At 60.0% G+C, this 10,000-nt stretch overlaps 1 protein-coding gene across 15 annotated transcripts in view; it reads left to right on the top strand.

The window, feature by feature from the left end:
- Window positions 1–10,000, top strand: part of EBF3 (early B-cell factor 3) — a 115,659-nt gene that overhangs the window by 84,325 nt on the left and 21,334 nt on the right. For all 15 annotated transcript variants that reach the window (XR_001301292.2, XM_003359401.4, XM_001928716.6 and 12 more), the window contains exons 9-10: window positions 557–687; window positions 1,171–1,297. Coding sequence is in view for 14 of the 15 variants with exons in the window: in XM_003359401.4 (XP_003359449.1) it covers window positions 557–687; window positions 1,171–1,297 (258 nt within the window). In the remaining variant the exon portion in view is untranslated. The remainder of the gene's footprint in view (window positions 1–556; window positions 688–1,170; window positions 1,298–10,000) is intronic.

Raw genomic sequence — 10,000 nt, 5'->3', positions numbered from 1 at the left:
GTACCTTTGACAAAAGTATTAATATCGTGCTTTTGATTTTTTTTTTGCCTGATGAAAAGTGAAAAGTAGTAATTGTGGAGTGACAGAGGAAAATGAAGTTTTGAACCAAAAGGCAAAGTTCGCGGATGAAAAAACCCAGCCCAATTAGCTGCTTATGAGGAATCGAAATGCAAGGCATTTGCTCTTCCATCTCCCTCAACAACCTTTGATTGACTCTGCTCAGATCTGCGCCGCAAAGCAGATAAATCGACACGCCACATGCACGCAATGCTTAATCATTTGTAATAGTCATATTTGCCCTGACACGTAATTTGCTATATCAAGCCATTTTTTTTTCTTGCTCACTAGTATTCCATGGCTTGGCCTTTGCTTTATAAAACATTTAAGAGTTTGCTTTAACCACATCAACATGCTGAGCTGCGATCGCCCTTTGCGGGCCCACCCGGAGGACCGGCCGCCTCTCGCTGCGCCGCGCCCGGCGTGGCTGGAGGTGGGCAGAGCGGCGGCGGCGGTGGGCCAGGCTCTAAGGTCTGCGTTCTCTGTCTTGTGCGAGCAGCCACCCCGTGCATCAAGGCCATCAGTCCCAGCGAAGGCTGGACCACGGGCGGAGCAACTGTGATCATCATTGGCGACAACTTCTTTGACGGGCTCCAGGTTGTGTTCGGGACGATGCTGGTGTGGAGCGAGGTAAGCCCGCGCGGCCGGTCCGCTCCGCCGCGGCGTGTCCGTGGACGGCTTGACACGCGGTGGACGGTCGCCCTGTCCGCGGACCCCCTGTAACCCGTGGTCCGCTTGGGGCAGGAGCCTCTCCGGTGGGCGGTGCCGAATGTCCCCCCCCCCGGGGGGGGGGTTCAGACCTGCCATAGGACGTCCCCGAAGGCCCTGGAACAATTAGTGCTGGAGTGACTGCAGGCAGGTTTAAGGAGACACATGGTGGCAATTTTCCTCTGAATGATGCCCTGTGGCCTTTCCTGCAAACTAAAACCAGGATCATTTGCAGATACTTTCCTTCAGGCACGCAGTAGCTCCCGAGTCTCCGGGTGACAGCTAGGAGCGGGCATTCCGAGACGATGGTCCAATTTTGTTCATTTTGGTAATTATGTCACTGGCAAGTGTCCACCTCTTAGGTCCCGCGCCGCTGAAACCCTGTTCCCTGTGTGGTTTTTGTAGCTGATAACTCCGCACGCCATCCGCGTCCAGACCCCGCCAAGGCACATTCCTGGAGTGGTCGAAGTCACCCTCTCCTATAAATCCAAGCAGTTCTGTAAAGGCGCTCCAGGGCGGTTTGTCTACACCGGTGAGTTCGCCTTTCCAGCGTCCATGGCAAAGGGGTGGCTGCTTCCGCCCAGCCAGGGCCTCTCCGTGGCCCCTGGGGGCCCGTGCAGGGTTCTGCAGTGGGGACAGGCGAGCCCACGGGCGGGCTCAGTTGGTGGCATGGGTTCCACATCCTCGTCCAGTTGGTGGACAGGTGTGGCCCCCTGGGGCCAGGTGACCTGGGGCCCCTCCCCCAGCCACGGACCTGCCCTTCTCAGCTGGAAAGCAAGGTGGTGGGTGGGGCCGTCCGTAACCACGGTCGCCCCAGCTTCCAGCAGGGGACCGCCGTGTACCCAGCCCTCCGTGCCCATCTCGTCCCTCTGCTTGGCTGCCCTGCGGTGTCCCGGAGGCCAGCTTGTGCATCCAAGGTTGCACGTCTGTATGTGGGAGCGGGTCTCTGCCCTGGGCCTGGGGCCTCATTCCCCACATCCCAGTGCTAAAGGGGTCTGTCGTCTGCCAGAGCCTGGGACACACTCACGTCACCTCTGAGGTTCCACGTTGGTTGTCTGAAAGTTGTTGCCGCAGTGCTCTGCCCAGGTGGCCTGGAGAGCACGCTGTCTGAGGGTGCTGTTGAGAAACCCTGTAAAAAATGCAAAAGACATGTCCACACCGTGAACTCAGCTCCGGTCCCTGTAACATCCGGGTGTTTCCGGGGATGAATGGCACCTGCCAAAACCCCACAAGGCAGAGGGGGTGAGGGCTCGTCCTCAAATAGTGTGTGGTCTTCATGTGCTCGAGTGGCGAGGGCGGTGGGAGGGCCCCGAGGGAGCCTGGGCTGGGGGCAGTGGGCTCCGGGCTCCGGCCGCACACTGTCCCCCACTGCAGGACGCCCGGGGCAGGTCTGGCCTTCCCCTGGGATGCAGGCCTCTCCTCCATGGGCAGGTGACAAGGTGAAACCAAGGTCCCTTCTGCTTGGGGGTTGGGAGAAGGAGGGGTGGTAACTCCCCCAACCCCGCTCGCTGGGGGGTCTGAGGTGCAAAATGTCACTTCTTCCAGGGCCCAGTTTCCAGCAGGCCTGGTGTTACCCCAGGGCTGGGCCTGCGTCTTTGCAGTGCCAGGGGGCTGTGCCCAGACCCTCCGCAGCTGAGCTACCAGGGGTACCTGGGCCCTTGATGGCGTGAGGCCACCTCCTGGGTTGGCTCCACAGCCCTCAGAACCCCTCCCACGATCAAGGGGGGTGAGGTTCCCTGCCACAGGCCAGGAGCCCGGACTGCCTGAGGACCGAGGGTGTGGGTGGAGGAGAGCCCCAGGGTGCACGTCCCCAGCCCTCTGGGGCCGGGTGCTCTGGGTGAGACCCAGAGATGGCGAGAAGGCGGCCCCTCCAACGTGAGGCCCCCACAGGGGGCTCGTGCCTGCTTCAACTGCGGAAAGTACAGCTGTGGCCACCAGGTCCCAGGAGGTGGGGGCCCAGGCTCCCCCCCGGGCTTTGCCTGGGCTCTCGGTGCCCCTGCAGTGCTTGTCCACGTCTGCACAGTCACTGCTGGCCTGCGGGCATCTGTCTGGGTTTCGGGCCGTGAACTGAGCCTAGGAGGTGGCGGGTGCCCCGCGTCACTCCGCCTGGTGTTGCTGGGGGACTCCTGGCCCCTGAGCCCCGCTTTCTCCTCGGGCCACATGCGGCTCGCCTCCTGGGGACAGTCGCTGAGGTGTGATGTCCGGGGTCCTCCTTGGGGCGGGGGGGGGGGGGCGGCGTTTGTAACCTGGGCTGGAGTCTCGCTGTGGGGGCTCTGTTTTGCCACGAGACACTGGGCACTGGGTTGGGTCAGGCTCTGGGTGGGTGCTTCTGCACGTGGTGGGACCAGCCGGCCCGGCCCCAGAGGATGGAGAAGGCTGTCCCCGCATCACTCTCTGGCCTCTTGGCCACCCCTCGACCGGCCATGCTCCAGACATCAGCTCTGTGACACACGGGCTTTCACGGGCTGGTCAGGAGTGGCCACTCTTTTTGAGAAGAGTCACGAGAGCGGGAAGGTCCAGTTGTCTGATCCCATGGGGGTCACTGAGGACTGTGGCCCTGGTGGCAGGGAAGGGCCCCGCGATGCGCGTGGGGAGCAGACGCAGGTGCGGCTGGACAGGAAGGAGTGGGGAGGGGGGCGTCGGTGGCCAGCGGGTGTGTGGAGTGGAGGTGCGCACTGTGGGGTGGTCCCTCTGCAGCCCGCTGCCCTCACCAAGCAGGGCACCTTCTTCGGCCAGAGGCCACCTCTCCGGGTGTCTGGGGTCCCATCTTGGCCCCGCAGGGCCGGGGGTCTCCCTGAGTCCGTTCCAGCGACACACGGCCCAACACCCATGTTCCGTTTCTGCTGCAGCCACCGTGTCCACGCCAAGCCGATTGGGATTCTCGGACCCCAAGTTCAGGGGCCCGGCTGCCCAGGGCTGTGGGCTTTCCTGCGTCGGGGGCTCTCCCACGGACGGGCCTTTCAATGAAGCCATTCAGCGAGCTTGGCCTTTGCTGCGGGGAGGCTAATTTACGGCCCCCCCACGCCCCAGTCATTAACAGGAATATCCATTTCAAACGCGCGTAAGGGATACGGGCCCCACACTCTCAGGGAGCAGAGGAAAGGTGGGGTCACAACCTGTCTGACCTGGAAGCTTCTGTCTGATTTGCGTGGCCCTGAAATTGGTGGGGACGATGAAGTAATCACTGGGAATTGTGCTGCCTCTGAAAACTGAGCCAGCCCTTCTGGACCCGACGTGGGCACAGCCCCCCCGGGGGGGGGCGCTGTCCCCTGGGCATCTGGCTCCCATCAGTGTCCCCCGGCCTGGGGGCTGCTGGGGTACCTTCCCGTGGAACCTTCTGGGCGGGTGTGAGGCGGCCAGGCCTGCGGGTGGCAGAGAAGAGCCCCCCCTCCGCATCCCCCCCCCGGCCCCCGCCAGAGGCCAAGGCCTGCGTGGTCGTTTCCAGGCGTCTAAGAAACGCCAGCGGCTGGAGAACCAGAGCTGATGAGTCGACCCGGGTGGGTGCGGGTGTGTCTCGGCCTCCCCGGCCCTGGAAGGGAGGCCGGCCACGCACATCCATCCAGGCCTTTGCCTGCTGCTTTCCATGGCTCTAAAGACACAATTACCTTGGGAGGCAGTGGCAGTTCAGTTGATTAGCACGCTGAATTAAAAGAATGAGTCACAATGACATGTCCGGCTCTTCCATCCTAGCCCTTTGTATTCCCAGCGTGGCTCACCCCTGTTGTAAGAAGGTCAAAAATTAGAGAGAGAGAACAATTTTCAAGCGGCTCGCACTTAGGAGCAGAATTAACAGTCACTCTGTATGTAATTGCTAGTTAATAGTAAATTGCCTTCTAGACTGTAAGCTGCAATATACGGGCGGGCACCTAAAATTAAATTAATGAGATATTTGCTGCCTTTAAAAGGGAATAGTGCAAATTAATAACTGAGTCCAAGGCTTGTTTTAATATCTGTCTAATAGTGTATCGTTTGCTTGTTTAATAATAATTAAAACAGTCCCGGAATATCTTACCTGAGGAACTACAGGCAAATTGAACAGTCTCACGTTCATAATTTCACCAGTAGAAACACATCAAAGAGTTAAGAGCAATAAAAGAAATTATTTTGTAATTAGAATGTAAGCATTGTGGTGTTATTTGATTAAGACAAATTGGAATTCGTAGGCTTCTTACGGACGTTATGTTCGAGCGAAAACTGCTTTCACAGACACGCTGGCGAGCGCGAGCCCTTCTTGCACACGCACGGGCGTCCTGCTTCTCGCCGTGTCCACTGGGCAGGACGGTTTCCCGTTACACAAAAGAGCTGAAGCAGGCTGGCGGTGGCTTACCTTCCAGCCTGGCTCCGCGGGACGCCAGGCCGGGCTCCGGGGTTCTTCCTGTTGACCTCTGGCACCCGAATGTGTGGTTAAGCCACTCTCATTTGAAGGGTTTCTTTTGCTCAATTAAAGGAATTATCCCAAATTACCAGGAGGCAGTGTTGTCCCGCCACAGGCCCAACCAACCTGGTCACGAAACAAGATTCTGGCGGCAGACGCCGCCCAGGCCCAGAGCTGCACAGCCGGGGCTGGGCCCGGCTTAGGTCTGGGAAACACTTACCAGAGTGGGACAGAAAAATGATTATTTTCTGCACAAAGAGGCGCATTCAGTGTCAGGCTCATGAAATCATTCCTCCACCAGTTGTTGCTAACGTTTGTGTGCTCTCCGAGACGGTATGTACGGTTCTTGTTTTTGTTTTTTTAAAGTTGGACTGTGCCTGAAAACCGGCAGCCAGTGGAGAAGGAGCCTGCCCTGTCCCTGGGAGCTGTCCTGGCACCAGGGGGTGGCCGCTGCCCTCCCGGAGCTGCCATGGCCTCTGGCAGCCTTCCGCCTTCCAGCCCACCCCACTCTTTGCCCCTCGAGGGGCACTCTTGTTTCTGAAGTGTTTTAAAGATCTTTGGCGCGCGTTCGGATGTGATTCTGTCACAGCACGGTGACACGCAGGAGGTCGATACTGCCCTCCGACCACAGGCAGCACCGGCCAGCTGTCTCCCAGGCCAGCGCTCCTCCAACAAATTACTTGTATCCACAGAGCAAATGGTTCCTAATTGCTTCCCACAAACCGTCGTGTTTTTACTGCTAAACTGAGGACTCTGCGTTTGCCTTAAATGCAAACCACCTGATGACTTTAATTACGATTTTGTACCCACGCCTGTGGACATGGTGGAAGTGTTTTAATCATGAGTGCAGAGTTTGGGGGAGCCTTCAGCCCATCTGTCTGTTACCTGGGGCTCCCCACCCTGGCCGGCGAGGCCCAGTGGCTCTCCTGGGCCTTCCTGTCTGCAGCGGGCACAGCTTTCACTTTTGCCACTTGGACGTGCCCGTGGACATGCACCCTTCCCGGGAGGGTCGACACCCTCGCTTCCAGCTATGTGGAAGAGCAGCTTGGGGCTTGCACTTGATCTCAGGCCACCCCCAGACCTCCGCAGAAACAGAGAGCTGGGGCAGCAATCCAGATAACGTGTCGCTCCAACACAGTTTCTCCGCCAGCCCACCCTCCTTTGCTGGTCATTGCTTCCGTGTTGAGGGCAGAGGGCACGTTTCACCCTGCTGGCTGGCATGGGGTGCGGACCTGGGCACAGAGCCCCACTGGTTGTCTTGGGGGGGATTTGCGGGGCTCCTTAGGGCCACAGAGACAGGGAGGGCCCCCACCTCGGTACCCTCTGCACTGTGCGGCCCAGCGACTGACCATGGTGGGGGGTCAGCTGATCTGCCAGCCCGCGGAGTGGGCGCTGGGGGTGCTGAGGACTCCCGGGCCCTCCTGCCCCTCTCCTGTCCCCGAGGAGCTGGGAGAATGAGCCCCACCGTTTGTGCTGTTGCACAAGTAGACTATTTGTCCTAATCAGTGACACCATTTACTAGAATTGCTTAAAATGAACTATACCTCATACAGAAATCGCACATTTAGAGAGTTCCATTCATCATCTGAAAATTGAGGGCCAGTAAACTTTTCTGCTCCTCCGGTGGGATCATAGGCATGCATCAAAATGTTAGAAATGATTGGTGAGAGGGACCTGTCACCCATTTATCAAGGAAAAGAACATTATTTGCTAATTTCCCAACCAGGCTGGTGACAGGGTGCTTCGTCTTTGGACCCACGGTGACCAGCATGGCCTTTTTGTTATTAGTACAAGTCAAGCGCTTTTGGGCAGTTGCTAACAAGACACATTTGTCTGTCATCAGAGGGGCTTTGGTGGTTTTCCAGGCGCTGTGACCGCAGGCCGCTCTTCCCGCGGCCCGATGGCTGTGCCTGGCGGGGCCGGCCGCCCTCACCCGGGAGGAGAGCGTCTGATAAATCACGAAGTTTCCACGTCAAGGTGAAGGTATTGACGCTGCGGCCCAAACCTGACAAACTGTGGCCGAGAGGAGGCAGACATCCATCTTCCCCAAAGGACAAAAGGGTCGCGGGTTTCCCGCCGTGGATGCGGGGACACGGGCCGACCCCCCCACCCCCGCCCCTCCCCCGCAACCAGGGGGCCACGGGGAGGATGGGGGATGGAACGGGGCCACGTTCAGGAATTTGCGTGGCCTTCCTGGCCGGTAAGGTGCCCGCCCTGCTTCTGGAACAACTTGGGGAGGGGCCGGGAGGTGTGGGGGTGGCCAGGGGACGAGGGAAGGACCCTTTAAAAGCACGACAAAGTGAACGTGGTCAACGGACGTGCACAATAAAGGCAGAGACAACCAGGGGTGAAAATCACCCTCCCTCGAGTCACCTGGCAGGAAGTCTCCCACAAGTTCAAGGAGGAAGACCAGGGGACGCGGCGGAACCCCAGCGGCAGAAGCGCGTGGTTCTTCTGCTCCCAAAGAGGAGAAGCAAGAGGCGCCTGCGTGGTCCTGGAAGAGCAGGAACCGGAACGAGACATCGCTGTCATTCTCTTCCTGACGCCCGGTGCCATGGGAGCCACGGGCCTCCCCCCAGCAAGTCCACTTGGCTGCACGGAAGGCCAGCCGCCCTGGGCGCTGTGTGCGCCAGGTGGGGGGTGGCCCTGGGCTCCGGGGGCTGCTGCTGTTATCATCTGAAACCTTTGTTTTTGGAAGGTCTTTAGACCCCAGGCTGAGGCTTGGATCCCAGACCTGAGAAAAAGTATGGTGAGGAGACCATCCTTGGCATCAGCTGGGGCTTTTTGGTTCGTCACAGCACATGCAAAATAAGTCACTCTTCACGTCCGTAGGATGGCTCTTCAAGAAAACAGCGGGAAGTGGAAGGCTCTTGGTTGGTGATGAGAACCGTTGGCTGCACCCCCCAAAGCAAATCAGTAGACGTGTTCAGATGCTCTTAACGAGCACATGGAATGACTTGGTTCCACGAGGGACCAGGTGCGCGGGCGACGGCACGCATGCTCCAGAAGACTCGTCCCAGAGCGCCTCTGAGTTGGCGTGCAGAAACTCCCACTGGGGCGACGGGCCGCCCCAGATCTTGGTCCGTGTCACCGTAAGTCATCTTGGGGGGAGTTTCTTAAAGGTGCAGCCTGGCAGTGGGCCCATCACCTGGGTCCCCTTCCAGACGCCACCCTTCCCTGCCCTCCTGAGGCAGCCCCCCCTTACAGGCGCCTCCCACGCCACCTGCTGCCCGGCAAGGTGGGTTCTGTGGGGTCGGCCCAGCCTTCCTCAGGCCTGGCTCTCCCATTCCGAGCATCTGATGACCATTGAGGACCAGAAGTCAGGCATTGGGCGGTGGGATGTGGAGGGGACTCTGCCAGGTTCCTTCCCCATCTCGTCCCCGCTTTGGATCCTCCCGGGGGAAGCGCCTTGCCTGGGACTGTCTGGGCCCTTCTGATCCCAGCCCTGGGGACCGAGGGGCTGGTGGCCGGTGATGCATCCCCTGCCCCATTCTCAAGAATCGGTGTGTGTGGCGCTGGTCATCAGCCAGGTGCTTTAGCCCCGCAGGCGTTCACAGCCGGTTTCGAAGAGCAGCTCAATGTTTTTCCTAGTGGACGTGTCCACAGCTCGGAACGTCCCAAGCCCCCAAGCCAAGGGGTGGCAGCTCCGCCTGTGCCTTGACGGCAGGACCTTAGTGACGCTCTCGGCATCAGGCTGCTGCGCATCCTCAGCTGAAGACCGTCACCTTGCCTTGTGCACCTGTCGTCGGTCACAATGGAGGTTACGTTGAACGTGGACTCCCTTTGATACCATGACAGCAGGGCGCTGGGGCTGCAGCCTCATGTGTCCTGCCCGGGAGCCACCCCCAGCGTCCACCCTCACACCCCACCACAGGCCCAGGCCGCTTGCGCCTTGTCACGGTGCCAGGGTGGGGACACCACCCCACCTGCCATCCTCCTGTCCCTGCCTCTCCCTCCCCGCCCCCAGCGTATGACGATGTGGTCACTTCTTCCCTCTGCGTTCAGGAAATACCTGCCATCAGGGATGGTGTTTACGCGGGGCTTAGCTTACTGTCACCAGGACTTGGAGCTCATGTGCTTCCGGCAGTGTTCAGTGTTCCCGAGGCCCACAGGGCCAGGTGATGTGGACAAGGGGGACCCACCTGGCCTGGTGGCTGCCGGGGGCGGGGCGGGGCTCAGGGTGGGGCTCAGGGTGGGTTCCCGGTGGGGAGCGCCCCGTGCCTGCTTCTGGGCTGCGCTGGCGGTGTCTGGTGCAGCATCCGGCTGACTCCAAGCCCGGCGGGAATGAAAGAGGAAGCAGATGGCACAGCCAGGCGGGGCGCTCAGGTCTCCAGGAAGGGGCGCGGCCGAGGCGCCTGGGGTCTGTGGGGGGAGCTCCCCTGCGCAGATGGGTGCAGGTGGCTGGCGGGCTGCACCTCGGCAGCGGGAGGAGTTGGAGGGAGCAAGTCGGGCCCCGTGCAGGTGGGGAGGTTGGGCGAGGCCTCCGAGCCCCACGAGCTCTGGGCCCTGGGGGCCCTGGCGTGGACATAGGACTTCGTACTTGAGGCCCAGGATCCGGAATCCTGCGTTGAAGGACTGGTTTTGCGGTTTCACTGCCGGCGTGAATCTGGGCGATGTCTTTAAAGACTCGGCCTCAGATTCGCCACTTGTCCTCTTCGTTCACCTTGAAAAGCCAGGAGGCACAGACGCCTGCATGGAGGCCGCGAAGGGCAGGTGTCGGGAAGCCGCCTGACTACCCCTAAGTGGGAGCCCCTTCCCTCGGCACAGCTGGGGTCCTGTCCACCCCGGCCCTTCACGCGAACGCCAGACAGGGCTCAGCCTGCGAAAGGCCTTCCCCTCAGTACAGGTGCAGCCAGCACG

This window comes from Sus scrofa, chromosome 14, assembly GCF_000003025.6.
Source record: "Sus scrofa isolate TJ Tabasco breed Duroc chromosome 14, Sscrofa11.1, whole genome shotgun sequence".
Taxonomy (NCBI): domain Eukaryota; kingdom Metazoa; phylum Chordata; class Mammalia; order Artiodactyla; family Suidae; genus Sus; species Sus scrofa.
The sequence above is the reverse complement of the archived record's forward strand: the minus strand, read 5'-3'. Positions and strand labels throughout refer to the sequence as shown.